At 45.7% G+C, this 22,345-nt stretch overlaps 1 protein-coding gene across 1 annotated transcript; it reads right to left on the reverse strand.

Moving 5' to 3' along the window:
- Positions 1-6,959: 6,959 nt before the first annotated feature.
- ARL9 (ADP ribosylation factor like GTPase 9) lies at positions 6,960-20,360 on the reverse strand. Its single transcript, XM_065405299.1, has 3 exons — positions 20,171-20,360; positions 9,461-9,636; positions 6,960-8,406 (listed from the first exon to the last, which is right to left on the reverse strand). Exons 1-3 carry the CDS (start codon positions 20,358-20,360, stop codon positions 8,227-8,229), a joined length of 546 nt encoding a protein of 181 aa, XP_065261371.1. The 3' UTR covers positions 6,960-8,226.
- Between the last annotated feature and the right edge of the window lie 1,985 nt (positions 20,361-22,345).

The following is a 22,345-nucleotide window of genomic DNA, read 5'->3' on the forward strand; positions in this document are numbered from 1 at the left end:
TTGTTATGCCTAAAATCTTTGGAAACATCTTTTTTAAAGTTGGTGAAATTTCATAAACATGTCTGTTGTTATGGAGATCACCACACAGTAAATTAGTGTTCCCTTTTTCTAAAAGCATAGAACATTGTTATGAACACACTAAACCTCTGTGACTGATTAATTTAAAAGAATGTCTTTGTTTCAGTGAGATAAATATGTAGTAATCTGGAATGAGTACTTTATGAAGACTTAAGAGTACATTTAAAATATAAAATCAGCTTAGAAATACTGATTAAGAAAATGTAAAACAGAGAAGAGCTGCATCATGTATTCCATAATATTTAATGTTGTATTCAGCAGGACAGCTGACTTGCCCTTACTACAAAGTCTTTGCCAATAAATCTCTGACAAACTTCAGGGTACATCAAAAAACCCGTTACTGACATATTTTATTCCCAAGTTTAGTGCTTTTAATTAGGTACCTTCTGCATGTCCAGTCTTCACCTTCTGGCATGCAGTGGAAAACATGCTCCATTTTCTTTAGAAAGAAATTGCAGAAGAATGTTTTTTTCAAATGTCATTTGCTTCATTTGGGTTCAGGGATTTGGCTGGAAGGGGTGATCAGGGAGGGGGAGGGAAGAGAGGAGGGAGATGGCGGGGCCTGGGGCAGAGCAGGGGTGGAGTATGGGCAGGGCCACAGGCAGAAGAGGTGGGCTGGGGAGCTAGCCTCCCCAAGCGGCAGCTTCGCCCACCGCCCATGACAGCAGGTAAGAGCGGGTCAGCTTCTGCACACCTAGCGTGCACTGCAGTCTCCTTAGGCAGGGGCCGTATTCACAGAGCCTAATGCGCCGGCGCCGCACATTCTGTGTGAGGGAGAGGGTACGGGGGTCTCTGCGGGGAACTGTGACTCTCCACCGCTGTGAGGCGGGCCAGGCGGCTCGGTATCCTTTGCTGCCTTGTCCCTCCCCCCCCGGGCTGCGAGCCTGGGCTGCCGTCGGGCATAGGAGCACCGGTTTAATAATACTGCATAGGGCCCCATAAATCCTAAGGATGGCCCTGGCCCTGGGTGTGGGTGGCACATCCAGCAGAGTTCAGAGGTGCCCACCCGCATACAATGCAAACTCATAGCCTGAGGCCATGACCAGCAGGGGAGGCGGTTCCAACACCTTATTTGCCCAACACTTATTTCTTCTTTTCCAGCTCCCTGTAGCCAGGCCCAGTGCAGGCTGCTGGATCCTGCTGTGTGCCCTGCCCCAGTCCTCAGCACAGGTAGGTCCTGTCTGCACTGGCCAGGGAAACTGTACTTAAAGCTGTGTAGCTAGAGAAGCATTAACATGAGGCCTGATCTTACCAAGGACTGAACATCTCCTGCAGAGTGCTGCTCAGCTCATGGGAAACAAAGGTGCTCAGCACCTCACAGAATCAGACCCCCAGTTTCCCTGACTATGTAGCCTGGGCCTATGGGTGAATGAATCCAGGAAGTGCAGATCTGTGCTGTTAAACATTTTGGGCCGATTCTCCACCCTTACAACATCATTTGTTAAGGAAGGGTAAAGCACCTGTAGTGCTGAAAGTCTTAAAATCGTGATTTGAGGACCTTAGTAACTCAGCCAGAGGTCATGGACCTATTACAGGATTGGGGGGGTGAGGTTTTGTGGACTGCAGTGTGCAGGAGGTCAGACTAGATGATCGTGATGGTCCCTTCTGGCCTTAAAGTCTAGTCTATTACCCTACTAACAGGGAGAGAATTTTAAAACCACGTTACTGACAATGAATCAAGATCAAGCATGGCATCAGCTTGCTATCAGTTATGCACCCTGTCTATAGATCATAAACTGTATTTACAGAGAAGGGATTCTTTGCACTGGCATTTTTTTCCTACTCTCTCATCTCTGATCATATATTAAAATAATGTCAATTATTATTTTAAATTAGCAGATGGCATCAGGGCTCTGCCCTGTCTGTTAGGAATGGCATATTTTTTTCTTCTAACAGTATTGCAGTCCCAGTGTTGCCAACTCTCATAACTTCATCGTGAGTCTCATGATATTCAATGCTTTCTTTAAAAACCCAGCTTCTGAAGTTATGATTACTTTGAGAATCTCAGCATTCACTTTAAAAATAAGTTTCTAGCCCTCGTGGATATGAAGAAAGACTTTAAAATGTGACCCCTAAAGCCTATGACACCAGAAGGCAAAGAAAAGGAACCCAAAAGTTATTTTTAAAATCTTGTTATTTTGGGGGCCTAACTCATGAATTCTGAGTGCTTGGGATTGATAATACTGCATCCCCATGGTCTTCTCTTTCAACTGCTTCCAATTTAAGCATGTTTTTTAAAGATTTTAAAAAATTCTCTTGGAGTTGTCTATGAATTTGTCATGGCTATGGCTACTGTAGTGTTTGTCCCTTGTGCCTGTCCTAGCTGGAAGAAAACGAAGTCTCCGATTCATAGATTGGGTATGTCTACACTACGAAATTAGGTCGAATTTATAGAAGTCGATCTTTAGAAAGCGATTTTATACAGTCGATCGTGTATGTCCCCACTAAGCACAGTAGGTTGGCGGCGTGCGTCTTCAATACCGTGGCTAGCATCGACTCATGGAGTGGTGCACCGTGGGTAGCTATCCCATAGTTCCCGCAGTCTCCGCCGCCCATTGGAATTCTGGGTTAAGCTCCCAATGCCTGATGGGGCAAAAACATTGTCGTGGGTGGTTTTGGGTACATGTCGTCAGTCGCCCCTCCCTCCGTGAAAGCAATGGCAGACAATCGTTTCGCACCTTTTTTCCATGCAGATGCCATACCACGGCAAGCATGGAGACCCGCTCAGCTCAGCTCACCGTCACCGCTGCTGTTGTGTCCTGGGTGCTGCTGGCAGCAGACGGTGCAGTAGGTCTGCAAACCATCGTCATCCACCGCTGCCACTGCAACTCTGCTCTCCTGCTGTTGTAAATGAGCTCAGTGTCAATTGAGTAAATGATGACTGAGCTCAATAGAGTAAATGAGCTCAGTCATCCACCGCTTCCGCTGCAACTCTGCTCTCCTGGTGCCATGAATCCACCTTGCAGGTCCTCTCGTCGTTTGGTATAAATATCTATTCTCATGGCATCCGTCGTCATCCACCGCTTCCCCTGCAACTCTGCTCTCCTGCAGATGCCATACCACGGCGAGCATGGAGCCCTGTAGCGGGGTGGTTACCCACTCCTGCCCAGAGGGGTTTAAAGACAGCCCTGGAAGAGGGCTGGGGCAGGGGAAAAACTACTAGGCTGATTGGGGAAACAGCTGCAGCTGGGCCTTGCCCCAATCAGGCCCCAGCTGGCCTATATAAAGAGGCTGGGAGCCAGGAGCTCAGATAGTCTCTCTCTGCATTCAGAGAGAGAAGGGCCTGGCTGCAGGGATCTAGAGACAGGGTACCTGAGTGGAGCAGGGCTGGGGAAAGGCAGAGGAGCTGGGGAGCTCCAGCCTGGAAAGCCTCAGGCTACGGCCTAGCATAAGGCCAACAGGTACTGGGGGTTGCAGAGGGCAGCCCAGGGGTAGGCCAAGGCAGCAGGTCCAAACCCAACCTTGCCTGTGGTGATTGGTGTATACTGCAGTCTGCCCCAGGGAGTGGGGACTAGATGGTGACTGGCAGTAGCCTTACACTGAGGTGAGGTGGGGTTAGTGGGTGGGGGTTCCCCTGGGTGGGGAGACCCAGAGTGTGGGGGTACTGCCAGGGGGGCCGGAGAAAGGGGCACTGGGGTCCAGGAGGGACACGGGGGCCAGCGGTAAGGCGGATCACTGGCCTGCAGAGGGCGCTCCTGGCTGGAAAGTGAGCTAATTCCCAGAGACGACCAGCAGGAGGCGCTGCAGGGTGAGTCCGCCCTGCTACAAGCCCGCTCAGCTCACTGCTGCTGTTGTTGTGAGAATTGTAAACACCTCGCGCATTATCCTGTAGTATGTGCAGAACCAGAACCTGCAAAAGCAGGCAAGGAGGCGTCGACAGCACGATCACGATAGTGATGAGGACATGGACACAGACTTTTCTCAAAGCACGGGCCCTGGCAATTTAACATCCCTGTGACAGGGAAAATACCACAGCAGCCCAATATGGTAGCACTTAATTTCAGAAAGGGGAACTACACAAAGATGAGGAAGTTAGTTAAACAGAAATTAAAGGATACAGCGCAAAAAGTGAAATCCCTGCAAGCTGCATGGAAACTTTTTAAAGATACCATAATAGAGGCTCAACTTAAATGTATCCCCCCAAATTAAAAAACATAGTAAGAGAACCAAAAAAGTGCCACTGTGGCTAAACAACAAAGCAAAAGAAGCAGTGAGAGGCAAAAAGGCATCCTTTAAAAGTGGAAGTTAAATCTTAGTGAGGAAAATAGAAAGGAGCGTAAAGTCTGGCAAATTAAGTGTAAAAATAAATTAGGAAGGCCAAAAAAGAATTTGAACAGCTAGCCAAAGACTCAAAAAGTAATAGCAAAAAAAATGTTTAAGTACATCAGAAGCAGGAAGCCCGCTGAACAACCAGTGGAGCCACTGGACAATCGAGATGCTAAAGGAGCACTCAAGGATGATAAGGGAATTGCGGAAAAACTAAATGAATTCTTTGCATCGGTCTTCATGGCTGAGGATGTGAGGGAGATTCCCAAACCTCAGCCATTCTTTTTAGGTGACAAATCTGAAGAACTGTCCCAGATTATTGCAGAACTCCTAACTGTAGTCTATAACCTATCATTTAAATCAGCTTCTGTACCAAATGACTGGATGTGACATCAATTTTTAAAAAGGGCTCCAGAGGTGATCCCGGCAATTACAGGCCAGTAAGCCTGACTTCAGTACCGGGTTAACTGGTTGAAACTATAGTAAAGAACAGAATTGTCAGGCACATAGATGAACATAATTTGTAGGGGAAGAGTCAACATGGTATTTGTAAAGGAAATCATGCCTCACCAATCTACTAGAATTCTTTAAGGGGGTTAACAAGCATGTGGACAAGGGGGATCCAGTGGATATAGTGTACTTAGATTTTCAGAAAGCATTTAACAAGGTCCCTCACCAAAGGCTCTTAAGCAAAGGAAGCTGCCATGGGATAAGAGGGAAGGTCCTCTTATGGATTGGTAACTGGTTAAAAGCCAGGAAACAAAGGGTAGGAATAAATGGTCAGTTTTCAGAATGGAGAGAGGTAAGTAAGAGGTGTCCCCCAGGGGTCTGTGTTAAGCCCAGTCCTATTTAACATATTCATAAATGATCTAGAAAAAAGGGTAAACAGTGAGGTGGCAAAATTTGATGATGATATAAAACTACTCACGACTGTTAAGTCCCAGGCAGACTGCGAAGAGCTACAAAAAGATCTCTCAAAACTGGGTGACTGGGCAACAAAATGGCAGATGAAATTCAATGTTGATAAATGCAAAGTAATGCACATTGGAAAACATAATCCCAACTATACATATAAAATGATGAGGTCTAAATTAGCTATTACCACTCAAGAAAGATCTTGGAGTCATTGTGGATAGTTCTCTGAAAATATCCACTCAACGTGCAGCAGCAGTCAAAAAAGCGAACAGAGTGTTGGGAATCATTAAGAAAGGGATAGATAATATGATAGAAAATTATCATATTGCCTCTATATAAATCCATGGTACGCCCACATCTTGAATACTGCATACAGATGTGATCGCCCCATCTCAAAAGAAAGATATATTGGAATTGGAAAAGGTTCAGAAAGGGGTATGGAACGGCTTCCTTATGAGGAGAGATTAATAAGACTGGGACTTTTCAGCTTGGAAAAGAGACGACTAAGGAGGGATATGATAGAGGTCTATAAAATGATGACTGGTGTGGAGAAAGTAAATAAGGAAGTGTTATTTACTCCTTCTCAAGAACTAGGGGTCACCAAACTAAATTAGTAGGCAGAAGATTTAAAACAAACCAAAGGAAGTATTTTTTCACACAACACACAGTCAACCTGTGGAATTCCTTGCCAGAGGATGTTGTGAATGCCAAGACTATAACAGGGTTCAAAAAAGAACTAGATAAGTTCATGGAGAATAGGTCCATCAATGGCTATTAGCCAGGATGGACAGGGATGGTGTCCCTAGCCTCTGTTTGCCAGAAGCTGGAAATGGGCAACAGGGATGGATCACTTGATGATTACCTATTCTGTTCATTCGCTCTGGGGCACCAGGCATTGGCCACTGTCAGAAGGCAGGATACTGGGCTAGATGGACCTTGGTCTGACCCAGTATGGCCGTTCTTATGTTCTAAGGCCAGAAGATACCATTATGATCAGTCAATCTGACCTCCTGCATAGCTCACAGGCCAAAGAATTTTACCAAGTAATTTCTGTATTAAGTCCATAACCTCTGTTTTGAGCTATCATCACCTCTTGCTCAGCTTAGGGCAAAGGGCAGGGAAACAAAGCAGTAGTGGTGTCACCGAATTTGGTTCAAGTTCTGCTCCAGTAGTCTATCTGGCAGAAAAATCAGTTTTGGTCTGTTCTTTAAGTCAGTAAAGACCAATATTTTGGGTCAGAGCTGCTCCTGGAGCTAGGGGTTCAGCACTATACAGGCGGAATGGTGAGGTTGGAAACTGGACAGAGACCGAGGTTTGAAATGAATACACTTACCCTCCCCAACAAGCAGCATGAGAGAGAGTTTGAACCCCCTTCCTTTCCCCAGCCAATCAACGAACAGGAGTGGCCCAAGGAATGGTTGCAGGCAGTCACTGTTAACCAGGGGGAAAGTGCTAGCTGCCTGAGCTGAGTCCAGGAGGTGGGAGGTGAAGCAGCAGCCTAGAACAGGAGAGGTGTGCAAAGCAGAGGAAAAGAGGTCTTTGGAGAAAGAAAGTGGGAAGGCTGGGACCAGGATTTTGACATTAACAATACCAGAGGGTAATCAAACCTAAAACTAACTCTACCAGACCATCGGGAGGTTCTGGAATATCAGCTGAGCAGTCTGGCCAGATAAATGAAACTCAGACGTGACTACGATAAAAGGTTCTGCTTTATATAACTGTTTCAGTGGACAAATGGAAAGGCTGCTGCTACAAAACCTTTGTACAGTATCTGCTGTTACAAAACCTTTGTTTGGTATTTACAGTATTTTCTAAATATTCTTAAGGAGGTACATTCTTTAAATTAAAGAGACAATGGCAAGATGAACATAATGAACAAACTGTTTTCCTTATCTGTAAATAGCCAGAGTAATTTTTAAAATGTGATTTATTTTTCATCTTTGATACTGTTTGTTTACTTTTGGCATTTGACTTAGTTCAGGGCTTGTCAACTTGCCCTGAAATAACTTTAATTGTCTTTAAACCCAATATAGTTAAACTAATGCAAGAGGGGTGGCTGGACAGCTTTATCTGGTATAAAGAATGACTAATTTCAGTTTAGCTTAAACAGGTTCCTAGTTGAATTAAACTAAACCAAAATAAGCCACTCTTAAACTAAAGTAAGTGTCCCTACAGCCGTTTGCACCACTAACTAAACAGGTTTAAATTCTCACTGTAAGTTATACTGTTGAAACTATCTTCTATAGTCAAAGAAACCCTTAGACAGTGGTTTCTGCCTTCTCAGTTTCACTTCCTGGTTTTCACACACTAACAAAAGGCTACAAGCCAAGCTTTTCAAAAGGGATTAGTGATTTTGGGTGCCCAACTCAAGACACCTTAAAAGGGCCTGATTTCCAGAAAGTGACGAATGGCCACCCTCTGAAAACCAGCCCTTCTCAAAGGTGTCAAGCTGGACACTCAGAAACTGGGGCATCCAAAATTGCTAGCCACTTCTGAACAATCTTAACCGTCCCAACACTGTGGGGGAATGTTTTCATATTTTAAAGTGCAGAAATCATTGTTATTAGGATTTTGTAAAACATAGAAACAAACAATTTCAGGCTCAGCTCCTCAGCTGGTATAAATCAGTGTCATGTAATTGAAGTTAATTGAATAAGGTTGATTTATAACAGCTGAGGATCTGGCTCAGTGTTTCTAAACTGCATCTCCCAGTAACTCTGTCTTATTGAAACTTCCCCCACCCTACAAATATTTAAAAAAAAAAAATACACTGCTTTTCAAGGATATTTTAAACTGCAAACCCTAAATAAAATAGATGTTCGTAACAAATTGACATCATTTTCATATAAACGCCACGCGTTAGGAAAAATAATGCCACATATTTTGATGTGAAAGTGAAACTATTGTGGCTGCAAGCTGGCAGTACAATAACACAGTATCCCATTACTGCTCCCAGGAGAACAGTTGTCACTGAGTTTCTGAAACCAGCTGCGCAATCAGTTCCTTGGCATCCTTCATGCTGGAAGAGATCTCGGAGCCATCCTCTGCCACGTGGGTTCCAATCAGGAACATCTTTCTCTCATCTCCCATTTCAGACAATGCCAGAGCATCATGAATGTCTGTGATGCAATATGCACCTTTGAGATCCTGACCAACAAAGACAAAACAACTCTGTTACTTGCATCCCTTATAAACACCAATTACGCCATTCAGGCTCTGAGGCAAAGACCAGTACATTTGGATAATTGAGAGTGAATACTGTGAATTGAGGGGAAGATTTTCAAAAGTGTCTAATGGATTTCGGAGCATAAATTCCTATTGTCTCTGTGATCTGTGCTCCCAAAACCCTTCGGCCTTTTGAAAATCTGGCTAGCTCTATACAATCCAAGGGCATGATCCTGTTTTATGCTGTTCCAATGTCTCTGACACCAAGGCTCATCCCTGAACTTGAGAGTCCCCACTGGTAACATGACCCAATGGATTTCTGGAAGTGCACACCCATCAGACAGATGCATGGCCCAAGTAAAAGTCAAGTCATTAGAAAAGCTGAGGCAAAGCAGAAGAAACAAACAGGGTTTTAGTAAGATAAGAGTATCTTGTTTTAGAAAAAAACAGGCATTTTCTTTGTCATATTGATCTAATATGGGTGTGATTCAATACAGGGCGCAGAGTAGCCAAGGAATACAAAGTTATCTTCTGTATTTTAGTGCATTAGGTAGGAGAAAATGTGTCTAGTTGAGAGAAAGCATATTGCAGTTTCCACGTTCCTTCAGCTATGCACCCATTCTATGAAACACAAAGTGCCTAATATAAAGAATCATTTGGGATCCACTAAGTGGACGCTAGTAGGTAACGTGAAACATAGAGATAAATGCCCTCCAGCCCCTAAATTAAATAGTATTTTCCCATGACACTGTACAGACACATTGCTGAGCCCTCAGGTCCAAGCTGTCAACCAGGGTTAGCCAGTTCTCCATTTTTGCACCTGCAAATTGCACACACAATTTCACATGTGCAATTATTTACACTCCCACTTAGGTCATATGGATATCTAAGCACCTGACCTAAACTGTGAGTGCAAAACCAATCCAGAGATTGTTTTCATCTGCAATTGGGAAGCACAAAATTGAAGATCAGCTTCTGAAATACCTGGTCTTTAAAGATTCAAATGTGTTTGGAGAGGTTTAAGTTTCCCTTTTACCTGTTTATTGGCTAGGATCACCACGGGCAGAGTGGAGTCATTTTGGATCAACTGATGAAGAAGCTGTTTAGCCAAAGGGAAGCGCTCATGATCTGCTGAATCCACAACGTATATCAGCACTAGAACCCTGGGCAGGTACATCTTCCAATAGGAACGCAAAGATTCGCTGCCCCCAACTGAAAGAGAACAGTATGGCAGAGCACTCTGTTAGTAACCCAAGCAATGCAGCTACAAGATATGCAATGTGAACACAAGATATTCAGATTAGAGAATATTTGATTTTATGTACTTTTGTTATCCCTTAACAGTTCCTAAATATAAAGGCACCTAATCAAAATATCATCTCCTTATTTTTCAAATGTTAAGCTGTCCTCAGTCTCTGTCTCTCTCTCTCTCTGTTTTTTGGGGAAAAGGGAGTGGGGGAAGCTAGACAGAATAGCAGATTCTCTCCCTGAAAACATTCCTACAAAAGACTACGTCCAAGTGCTTGCTCTTTTATTAAGGCCTAACATTTTCAAACATTTCCTCTGGTTCTGGGGGTCTCTCGGTTTGGGGATCTGACTTGAGACACCCAGGATCTGTTTTCAAAAGTGCTGAGCCCTCCCTACTACAGTCAAGATGCACACCCATAGGTGCTTAAGAAGAAAATCCCAGTGAACTCACAGAACTATTCCTGTACACTAGGTGAAAGTCATTGCTTCGGATACATTTTACCGACCCTAATAGCTTCTGGATCCTGAGTTAAGCTGTCTACAATACAAGGGCTGCAACACTAGACCTCCCAACTACTTGGCTGAGTCACCCACCAGTAACATAACTGAGCTCAGCCTGCTCCAATCTGCAAAGAGGACTTTTGCATTGCCTGTGGATTTCAGTCGGAGCAGTCCCGCAGTACAAGGGTCTGTCACAGGTGTGATCATGCACTGCTACTCTGCGCAGCTTGCCTGGTCCACTCTTTTAAGTGACCAGAGGATCAGAATGTACAAGCTTCCTCTTAGGCAAACTTCAAAGTCAGTGCAATGCTCTAGTGGAGGCTGATGTATATTAAGGAACAATTAGAACATTTAGTCTGATCTCCTGTTTAACACAGGCCATAGAATTTCAACTAGTTACTAACAGAGTGCTGAACAACAGAACGCCTCTGTGGATTATTACAACTATAAATATGTTGCATTTATAGCATGCTTTGCAAACATGGGGGCCAAATATTTCACAAATGGTCACTGAGTTGGGCCCCCGTCCTTCCAACATAAGACATCTGGGGCTTGATTTTCAGAAGTGCAAAACTCTAACCGATTAGAATGGAGGCTGTGGGTGCTCCGCACCTCTGGAAATCAGGCCCCTTGGTGCATCATGGTGGCTACCTAAAGTGAGCATGCACATTTGTAAACGTAGGCCTGACTGATCCTCACAATCACCCTCAGAGGTAATACACAGCTAGGGAGACTGACGCACAGAGGGGAAGTGGGTTTTTCAGAGCCATAAAGGGGTAAGAGTCAATGTCAGAGCCAGCAATAGTTCTGTCCCATGTTCACACCCGACCTTTCTACTCTGCTTGACACTTCCCAGCCCCAGGCACCTGTCGCAGCACCAACGCCTCCTGGCTCAGAGAAGCTGTTCTCCTGGGGGAGCCCAGCTGGACACACTGATGCTGAATGGCAAGCGGCACTGCCTCGGGGCTAGTCTACACTACCACACTGTATCAGCACAGCTGCGCCGCTGTAGAACGCCTGAAGACATGCTATGCTGACAGGAGAGCGCTTTCATGTCGGCATAATTACTCCACCACAGCGGTGTGGACACCGCTTTAAGTCAACGTAACTTGCGTCACTTGGGGTGGTTTTTTCACACCCCTGAGCGACACAAGTTACATCGACTTAAGTGGTAGTGTAGACAAGTCCTAGGTCTGGACACATGGCTTCCAAAGCCCCTCCCATATCTGCTCCGCAGGACAGTGTGACGACAGAGCTAGGAATAAGATCTGGGTTCTCCTGCAAGGCAGGGCACCGCAGTATATGCACTGAGTAAGCACAATCCTGCACCCACTGTGCATCCAGCTTCCCACAGACTTTATACAACTGGGATAGAGGGTTAGACTATTCTACATCTTACTACACAGGTAAGCCTGGACCATAGGGCTAAACACACAGTCACCCAACCGGCTTCTGACTGCATGTGTGGGGTTCATGTGGGTTGTGGTATCATCACAACCCCTGGGATGCCCCTGGCACCTCAGCAGTGGTTTTGCTGCATTGTATTTGTATATCTGAACTCACAGGGCATTCACACAATTGTGGAACAAGGGTCGGTCCCCCTTACACACGAGATCAGCCATCTTGGGTACTACTGTGGAGTGACTGAGGCCTGGAAAACGGCAGCTTGTTTTTACATGTCTTCACCAGACCTTTGTACCTCAAGTTAACTGACTGTCCATTAACTCGAGGTACTTTAACACACTGAACGTTTGTAGTTTGGCAGAGCCATTTTCCTGGGACAAATGACAATCGTTTGTAGCCTAGAAGAAACGAGCCTTTCAAAAGGGGTGCCTTCACTAGGACAAAAGGTGTGTTCTTAACTCAAGTAAGCTCAGGCCTGGGCTACACTTACAGGTTCTGCCAGTTTAACGCACCAGTTTAGTTAAACTGGCAAAATCCTCCTGCTGTGGGCACGGCTATATTGGTATAAAAGTGCTTCTACTGGTATAGCTTATGCCAGTTCAGAGCAGTGGCGTGGCTAGGAGTGGAAATTTCGGTGGGCCCCAACTTTCAGGTGGACGGGCAATGACAGATGGTGGTAGCTCAGCTTTTTCCCCAACGCCACAACTATGCCCCTGGTTCAGAGAACGAACACAAGCTACTCCAGCATAAACTGGAGCCCAGGTTCTAGCCTGTACCCGTAGGGGGTCAGCTCTCCCAGGCTCCAAACCCAGCTCAGATGCTTTTCTGTGTGGCTGGTAGGGATTTGGGCTAACACCCAGGTAAGAGCCCAGGTTAACTGTGCAGTGAAGACAGACCAAAAGTTAGCTTATTCAAGTTAAGAACACACCATTTCTCCTACTGAAGACCAGGCCAAGATGTTCACAATCTTGAGTTAATTGGCAATTAATTAACTCAAGGTAGAAAAACCTCCAGTGCTGACCAGGCCTGTGATGTCAGCATACAATTGACTTCAAATCCTTTGCATAATGTTCATATTGGTCAAGGGGGGGTGGAATTCTTCACTTGTTTCGGGGGAGGGAGGTCACGTCTGCTTAAATGCAGGGCCCTGTCTGTGTATTGGGCACCACGCTGGATCTAAAATCTGCAGCAAGGGCCAGGGTCCAGTGCAGGCCAGAAATTTTGGAGCAGCTTCAGGTACATTCGAAAAAGGAGGATTCCTTGAATTAAACACAAACACAGATAACACCAGCCATGATAATATCTCTGATTTATATTGATTTGAAAGTCACTCTGTTTTATGCAGCTTCTAGATTTCCAGCAAGCCCTGGAATTTTGTTCTGAAAACACAGACCTGGACACAGAAGTTATGGACGGAGGCTGGAAGGTTTGGGAACTGCAGAAAAAACAGCTGGAATTAGGGTACCCAGGGTATGGCTACACTTGCAGATGTACAGCGCTGCCTTCGTACAGCTGAGTAGGGAAAGCGCTGCAGTCGGTCCACACTGCCAGCGCACTGTCATTGCCACATTTGCGGCACTTGCAGCGGCATTGGGAGCGGTGCATTACGGGCAGCTATCCCACGGAGCACCTCTTCCCATTCTGGCGCCATGGGTTGTGGGAAGGGGGCAGGGTGGGGCGGGGCATTGTGGGTCCTGTCCCAACACCCCGTAATGCATCGCTTCGCATCCCAGCAATCCCTGTGTTTCCGTCCACATTTGGCACCATTTAGCGCCATCTTTCAACGCCATCTTTCAACGGTTTCTGTGCAGAGCGATTTGTGTTCCGTTTCGGTCTGCGGGAAATAGAGCCCGAACTGCTGAGGAGTATGCTGACAAGTCTCACCAGTACGTCACGTTTGGCTGTCGAGTTATTCCTTAAGATCCAAAGTGACAGTGAGGAGTCCGATGATGATAGCGAGTCGCGTAACGCGTACGACACGAAATTGCTTGTGGCGTTCACGGACATGCTCAGCACCGTGGAACGCCGCTTTTGGGCTCGGGAAACAAGCACTGAGTGGTGGGATCACATCGTCATGCAAGTCTGGGATGACTAGCAGTGGCTGCAGAACTTTCGGATGAGAAAAGCCACTTTCATGGGACTGTAAAAAGCAACAGAGTCCTGTGGCACCTTTTAGACTAACAGATGTATTGGAACATAAGCTTTCGTGGGTGAATACATGCGTCTGACGAAGTGGGTATTCACCCACGAAAGCTTATGCTCCAATACATCTGTTAGTCTATAAGGTGCCACAGGACTCTTTGTTGCTTTTTACAGATCGAGACTAACACGGCTACCCCTCTGATACTTTCATGGGACTGTGTGAGGAGCTCGCCCCCACCCTGCGGCGCAAGGACACGAGATTGAGAGCTGTCCTGCCGGTGGAGAAGCGGGTGGCTATTGCAATCTGGAAGCTGGCAACTCCAGACAGCTACCGATCGGTTGCGAACCAGTTTGGAGTGGGAAAGTCGACCGTTGGAATTGTGTTGATGCAAGTTTGCAGGGCCATTAATCACATCCTGCTCAGAAGAACCGTGACTCCAGGTAACGTGCAGGACATTGTGGATGGCTTTGCACAAATGGGTTTCCCTAACTGTGGAGGGGCGATAGATGGGACGCATATTCCTCTTCTGGCACCACCCCACCTAGCATCCGAGTACGTTAATTGGAAGGGGTATTTCTCTATGGTTCTCCAGGTGCTTGTGGATCACCGTGGGTGTTTCATTGATATTAACGCAGGCTGGCCCGGAAAGGTGCATAATGCACGCATCTTTTGGAACACTGGCCTGTTCAGGAAGCTGCAGGCCGGGACTTTTTTCCCAGAGCGGAAGATCACAGTAGGGGAAGTCGAAATGCCCATTGTGAACCTTGGAGACCCTGCTTACCCGTTAATGCCGTGGCTCATGAAACCCTACACGGGGAGCCTTGACAGCAGCAAGGAACGGTTCAACTGCAGGCTGAGCCGGTGCCGAATGACTGTGGAGTGTGCTTTTGGCTGTTTAAAGGGCCGCTGGCAATCTCTGTATGGGAAGCTGGACTTGGCCGAACACAGCATCCCCGCGGTTATATCCGCGTGCTGTACCCTCCATAATATTTGTGAAGGGAAGGGTGAAAGATTCGGTCAGGCATGGACCTCTGAGGTTCAACACCTGGAGGCTGAATTTGCACAGCCAGAGAGCAGGGCTATTAGAGGGGCCCAGCTCGGGGCTGCAAGGATTAGGGATGCCTTGAGGGAGCAATTTGAGGCTGAAAACCAGCAGTAATGTCTGGTGCCCTGCATGGGAGTGAAGTGCAGTGGTTACAATGTTAGTAGGAATCTGTGTTTGCTAAGCTGATTTACAGTGCCTGTTTCTTTCCTGGGCTAAGGTATCTTTTACTTTATGCAATAATAAAGAATGTTTTCAAAGCCAAAAAATCCATTTATTGAAAAGAAAATTCATTTATTGAAAGAAACACAACTGTTTGGGAAACAGAAAGGGCAAGGGGGTGGGGTGGGGAATGGTACAATCACAGATTTGTGTATGTCCTGTCTGGAGTGCTGTGCAATGAATGCTGCACTTCAGGATGGCTATACTGCATGGTGATGGGGGTTGAGTGCAGTGGGTAAGGGCCGTAGTTTTCAGGGCTGGGTGGTGAAGATACAGGTATTGGAGGCAGCTGGTGGCGGTTAGAACCCGGATGTTTCTGGAATCTGGAAAGGGACACTTTCCCCAAATAATTCCTATTTTACAGATGGGGAGCCTAAGTGTTACACACACAGAGCCTAAGTGGTCTGCCCAAAGTCACACAGAGAGTCTGTGTCAGAGCAAGGAATTTACCCAGATCGCTCAAGTCCTAGGCTTGCCCTAGCCACTGGGCCATCCTTCCTCTCTCTAAATCCCTTCTTCCTCATGAATGCTAAGGATTGCTGCATCCTTTAAACCCTACTCTACCACCGGGAGTCAGGTGCTCCCAGTCTGGAAATATTACACTGGCCTCTCCCACAGACACATCATTAATTGCTATGGAGATAGTGACACAGTGGCACACAGATTTTAAAGGTATTTAAGCTCCTAGTGGTGTTTTTGAAAGCACCTAAATAGCCAGGTGGATAACGAGATTTAAAAATATATATATATATCAATTTTTTTATTGAAGTTAATTTTTTAAAAAGAAACAAAGTATATCTGTTCAAACAAATCTCATATAATGACAATTTCAGTTAAGGCCTAAACTTTACTATAATCTATTTAAACCATTTTCATTACATAAAAAAATAATATTCAAGCAATACTTGTTTGCTGCCAAGTTTTAAAGAAAGTCAGACCACTGAACTGGTGCAAGTCTCTGGCTAAGCAGAGTTTGCTGAAGTGCTAAACAGCAGTAGTGCAAGACAGCAGTAGCCTCTTCTGCAGGTGCAGAGAGAATATTTTCTTTATTTCAGTTTATTCAATTAGTTCAGTTAAATGACTAGCTCATTCAAAGTTAAAAAAACAACTAGGAGCTGAAAAAGGAGGAAAGTTTGTTCACCAATCTATGAATAAAACTGAAGCATGAGAGGTTGAGATCTGCTAGTTCTAAAATCTTGAAGGACATGGTGACCAGAATCAATCAGTTCAATGCACTAGCTACAGATCATACTTCCTTTGTTTATTAAATCAGTTTTAAAAACAAAACATGTTTTGATCAACTTAATTTTTTTCCCTCATGAATCTAGCAAGGTAGTTTTATTTAGCTAACAGAAAATTTTAAAATGCTGATTTTGTGCATTTAATTGAATTCCATTTTCCATCCAAATGCAGCCTGACATAGATCACAAGTAAACAAATAATTATCATCTAGTAAAGGAGAAATGTGTCCATATTTTCTAACATAATAAAAAGAAGTAAAAATTAAGAATCTGAGTAAATGTAAGCAAAGCTATATAATTGCTTAAATAACTATGTATCGCTATGGTATATTCTCCTGGTTAGCAAAAAAGTAGTACCAAAACATACCTCAGCCTTTCTTTAGGAATATAACTAAAAAGTACAAATACAAAACAAAATTAAAATTGATTATTTAAATCAAAGCTTCCTGCTTGCTGATTTAAATCACTGATTTAAAAATCAACCGTCCCTGCACAGACACTTTTGAAAATTCCACTAGGCACCTGAATACCTTTAAAAATCTGGCCCTATATTTTCTAAATACTGGATTTCTGTTTGCTTGGTTCCTTTTAGTTCTCATAAAAGATGCTGGCCTGACAGACCAGGAAACTTCTATTTATCCACCAATGAGGTAAACAGGTAACACCATAACCTTCTATAGACTGCCCTGCCAACACGCCCCACCCGTTCTAGAGAACAGAACCCGTCTCTATGTACATTCAGTTATTATTATAGGTGGAGCATGAACAAAGTTACATAAGGGTTTCCATTCTGTTGCTTACAATTTGTTAATCTTTTCTGTTCTGGCTGAATATAGGCAGGGATGTTCTTCATCTGGGAGTGACATTGTTCCCCTTAAATTTTAGTCAAAACAGATCAGTAGTTTCCAGAACAAAGAACATGGAAAAAAATATACCTTTTCAATTATCAAGAAAAGAAAGTAACTTTTCTCTAACAGCTCTAGCACATCCACGGTACATAGTAAGAACTAGACATTTGGGGTAGAGATAATCCCGTGGTTACAGCTGGGCCTGCCTTTTGGTGGTTATGATCTGTTAAAGTTATAAGTATTTTTAAAATGTGCTTGGAACATGTGTGCTGGATTTGGTAATGCGGTTTTAACGTTTGCCAACATTCTCCTGGTTCAGCATGTGTGCATAACACAGAAAATACCACAGGCCACATAAGTAAATAGATTAGATAGGGCGGTGCAGATTTGACTGACAGAAACTGAACAAAGACATCTCATTTCACAGAGGTCACTAAAGAGCCACCAGTTAGCAACAAACATGAGTTACTACAGCCTGGCCTGGATAGGAAAGGGCAACTCTGAAATGAAAGGTTCTGTCAAATACTGCCAGTCACCTGAACCAAGCAGTTCCACTCTACAAAACTGCTTTGGATATTAATATAATGCATGCTTTGGGCTCAGCCAGAACATCCTCCACTTCCTTCCAAGTCAATGGAAGGTGCATGTGCTAAATACCTCTCAGTGGATGCTTTGAGGATCAGGGCCCTATTAAGAAACTGTTTCAGTTGGATATTACAAATAACCTGAACATACTATAGCCAGAAACAAAGTTGCTTGACTGTTTTCATACAATGAACTATTGTACATTTTTCCCCATGAAAATTAAGTTTTTAAAATAGGGTGATCAGACGTCCCGATTTTATCGGGACTGTCCCGATATTTGCTTGTTTGTCCCGCGTCCCGACCAATGTTAGGTCGGGACACTGGACAAACAAGCAAAGGCTCCGGAGCCCGGAAGGGCTCGCGCCCCCCCGCCCCGACTCCGCCCCCTCCTTCCCCCATTGGCTCCCTCCCCAAATCCCCGCCTCTTCCCCAAGCACGCCATTCCTCCTCCCACCACAAGCGCTGGAGGGAGGCTCCGGAGACGCAGGGGGAGCGCGGGGCCGGGGTGAGTGAGAGTCCGGCCTGGCCCCAGTGCAGGCAGGACTCAGTCGGGTGGTAGGGAGAGTAGGGGGGCGGCCCGCAGGGCCAGGCAGTGGCTGTTCTCCTCACCTGGGCAGCGGGACTCGGGAGCAGCCGCTGCTGCAGCTCCCACTGCCGCGGGGGGAGGAAGCGGCCAATGGCCAAGCTCGGCGGCTGCGCCTCTGGCGCCGGGGCCCGAACCCCCCGAGCCCGGGCCTGCTGCGGGGACCCAGCAGCGCGCACGCTGCGCCCAGCCCCTGGCCAGTCGCGTCTGGGCTGCTGCCCAGCTGGTGCTATCCCGCGGCGGCCCGGGGCGGCGGCATCGGCAGCCCAGCCCCGTTCGTTCCCCTGCGGGACCCGAGCGGGACGGGGGGGCTGGGGCCTGCTGCCCCCACTCCAGGGCCGCCGCGGGATAGCACCAGCTGGGCAGCAGCCCAGACGCAACTGGCCAGGGGCTGGGCGCAGCGTGCGCGCTGCTGGGTCCCCGCAGCAGGCCCGGGCTCGGGGGGTTCGGGCCCCGGCGCCAGAGGCGCAGCCGCCGAGCTTGGCCATTGGCCGCTTCCTCCCCCCGCGGCAGTGGGAGCTGCAGCAGCAGCTGCTCCCGAGTCCCGCTGCCCAGGTGAGGAGAACAGCCACCGCCTGGCCCTGCGGGCCGCCCCCCTACTCTCCCTCCAGGTACCGCCCGACTGAGTCCTGCCTGCACTCGGGGCCAGGCCGGACTCTCACTCACCCCGGCCCCGCGCTCCCCCTGCGTCTCCGGGGCCTCCCTCCAGCGCTTGCAGAGGGAGGAGGAAAGGGGGGGTTGTTTTTTTGCTCTGCCGCCATTTTTTTTTTGCTCCCCCCCGCGTCCCGATATTTGACCTGGGTGATCTGGTCACCCTATTTTAAAACCTCCAAAGTGGTCACAGCAATTTCCTGTCTGTAGACTCAGTCTGCATGCAGAGTCCACCCTGTCTGGAGGAAGGAAGGGATTAGCCAGAGTCCAAAGGGGCTCCAGTGTAATGGTAATTAAGAATTAGAACAGTTAGAGTTCCTGTGGTAAAAACTTTACAAACATCAGAGATTCCTTATTCTGTCCTAGCCTTAGAGTGATTACCTAGCCCTCGTCCCAACACTATACTTAGCTAGACACGTTCTCTAGTGAAAAACACTAATTCATAGCTGTAAAACACAACTTTCTTCAACAGTGTCATTGTCCTGGGTTACATTAGCGTTCTCTCACACTCAGCCAAAGTCATCCCTAGTGTAACTTCACTGGAGCTATGCCAGAAATGAATTTGGCTCCATATTTCCATTTAGCATATGTGCACACACGCATGCACTTTGATGCCAATGTATTTTCTTAAGCAAGGAACAATGTAGAAAGATATAATCCATTAGTAAGCACTGTAGCCATAGTGTCTTCACAGTGTCCCAGAGGACAGTGTGATAGCACATCTCTGAAATTGGAAGGATTAAAAATGGAGGGTTTATAGAGGGATGGTTAGAAAAAAGGGAGGTTGTGGTTATAAAAAAAATAAGACACCAACTATGTACCCAGCAAAATAGAAAGAGGACAGACAGATATTTGGTCACCTTTTATTTTATACTCAGAAAAAATATTGCAAAAAACCCAGCACCCCCGTCCATTTTTTTTAATAGTACCATTTGATAGACATGCCTGGTCTGTTAAATACGTGTATAGAGAGATTTCACTCAATTTAAAAAAATCACTAGAAACGACATGTTGTAGGTGTTGTAATGATGCTCACCCTGTTAAACAGAAAGATCTGATTACTATATTCCTGTATAATGTCTCTTTAGACAAAAAACTCGCTGCTGTAATGATTATTTTGTTTCTGATACTTATGTGGCAAGGATCTGTAAACTTGTCAAAACTTCCTAAATAAAGCATTAAAAAAACGAAGGGTCTAAGCATTCTTCCTAAACCAAAGCTCCCATTAAGTATAATGAGAGTTTTCTTTATGTTACTTATTAAAATGCACGCACTTACTTTCTAAGAATTCCATCTTGGCCTCTTCGGTGTTGATGCAGACCGCGTTGATGCCCTCTGTGGGAGCTGTACTTCGCTTCACATGATTTGTGGCCAGTGAGTGGAGAACACTGGTTTTCCCTGCTCCATCCAGGCCCAGTACTAATATCTGTTTGCTTTGGGGTTTTCCCTGTGAAATAAGGAGCAGCATGTTCACTAGTGCAGCAGGAAGAGGGTGAGTAGGCTGTTCAGCATACAAGTCTGCAGAGAATCACACTATGAAGCATTAAACATTTTGTAGGGCTAGCATACAAGGAAGCAAGAGAACTGATCTGTTTGTGTGTGACTATAAGAGAAAAAACCCAAATATTAGTCAAACTCTAGCAAGATGAATGCAGTAGGGGCCTATGCCGGCACTAGGAATAGAAAGGCTCAGAAATGCAGGGCCGTCCTTCGGCATACGCAGCATACATGGCTGCGCAGGGCACCTGAAAATTTGGGGCACCCCCTGGGTCTTGGTGTCCACCCTCCCGCCTCTTCTTATCCCTGTTCTGACCCTTCCTGCAGGCTCCCACAGCCAGCTGCTGCTGCCTGGTGAGTCTTCCTCCGGAGAGGATCTAGTAACTTAAAAGTGAAAAAGCCTCCAGCCGCCAGAGCTATTAGCACAACATTGAAACTGTTACAGAGCCAGTCAAGTGGTAATGAAGCCATTTAACGCATTTGCCAACCTCCAGGTATATACTGTCAGTTTCTGAATGTACTGACCAAAACAGTTGTGCATTACTGTAATATTTACTCAGAACATGTTAGTCTACAGGACCTTCGTTTAAAATTTCCTTGAAAAATATTTCATTAGTGTGTTGCTGAAGATTATAAAATCACATCTCTAAAAAATCCTTGCATAGATTTTTAGATGCACAATCTGAGTATTCATCTTTAGCCTTAAATGCTTGGATCTTCAGACATAATTTTTTAAATAAATCCTTCAAAAGACCACCCTTATCTAAAATACACATTTTAATTTTAATTACTATAGTAGAAAAAACTTGCTTCCAAAGTCTTCCTGTCCTTTCTGTCCATCCCTTTCTCCCTTCACCCCCCTGTTGAAGAGAGCCCTTAAAGGGACAAGACCCCTTTCCTGCCAGATAGCTGGACAAACGAGTTTCCTTTTCTTTACTTCTGACTATTTGATGAACTAGTTTTAAGAGAACCCACTAGCAAAATCAGTACCTTAGTAAGATATAAAATCCTTTGTTATGCCTAAAATCTTTGGAAACATCTTTTTTAAAGTTGGTGAAATTTCATAAACATGTCTGTTGTTATGGAGATCACCACACAGTAAATTAGTGTTCCCTTTTTCTAAAAGCATAGAACATTGTTATGAACACACTAAACCTCTGTGACTGATTAATTTAAAAGAATGTCTTTGTTTCAGTGAGATAAATATGTAGTAATCTGGAATGAGTACTTAATGAAGACTTAAGAGTACATTTAAAATATAAAATCAGCTTAGAAATACTGATTAAGAAAATGTAAAACAGAGAAGAGCTGCATCATGTATTCCATAATATTTAATGTTGTATTCAGCAGGACAGCTGACTTGCCCTTACTACAAAGTCTTTGCCAATAAATCTCTGACAAACTTCAGGGTACATCAAAAAACCCGTTACTGACATATTTTATTCCCAAGTTTAGTGCTTTTAATTAGGTACCTTCTGCATGTCCAGTCTTCACCTTCTGGCATGCAGTGGAAAACATGCTCCATTTTCTTTAGAAAGAAATTGCAGAAGAATGTTTTTTTCAAATGTCATTTGCTTCATTTGGGTTCAGGGATTTGGCTGGAAGGGGTGATCAGGGAGGGGGAGGGAAGAGAGGAGGGAGATGGCGGGGCCTGGGGCAGAGCAGGGGTGGAGTATGGGCAGGGCCACAGGCAGAAGAGGTGGGCTGGGGAGCTAGCCTCCCCAAGCGGCCCACCGCCCATGACAGCAGGTAAGAGCAGGTCAGCTTCTGCACACCCAGCGTGTGCTGCAGACTCCTTAGGCAGGGGCCGTATTCACAGAGCCGAATGCGCCGGCGCCGCACATTCTGTGTGAGGGAGAGGGTACGGGGGTCTCTGCGGGGAACTGTGACTCTCCACCGCCGTGAGGCGGGCCAGGCGGCTCGGTATCCTTTGCTGCCTTGTCCCTCCCCCCCGGG

The sequence above is a fragment of the Emys orbicularis genome, chromosome 5 (genome assembly GCF_028017835.1).
Source record: "Emys orbicularis isolate rEmyOrb1 chromosome 5, rEmyOrb1.hap1, whole genome shotgun sequence".
NCBI lineage: Eukaryota > Metazoa > Chordata > Testudines > Emydidae > Emys > Emys orbicularis.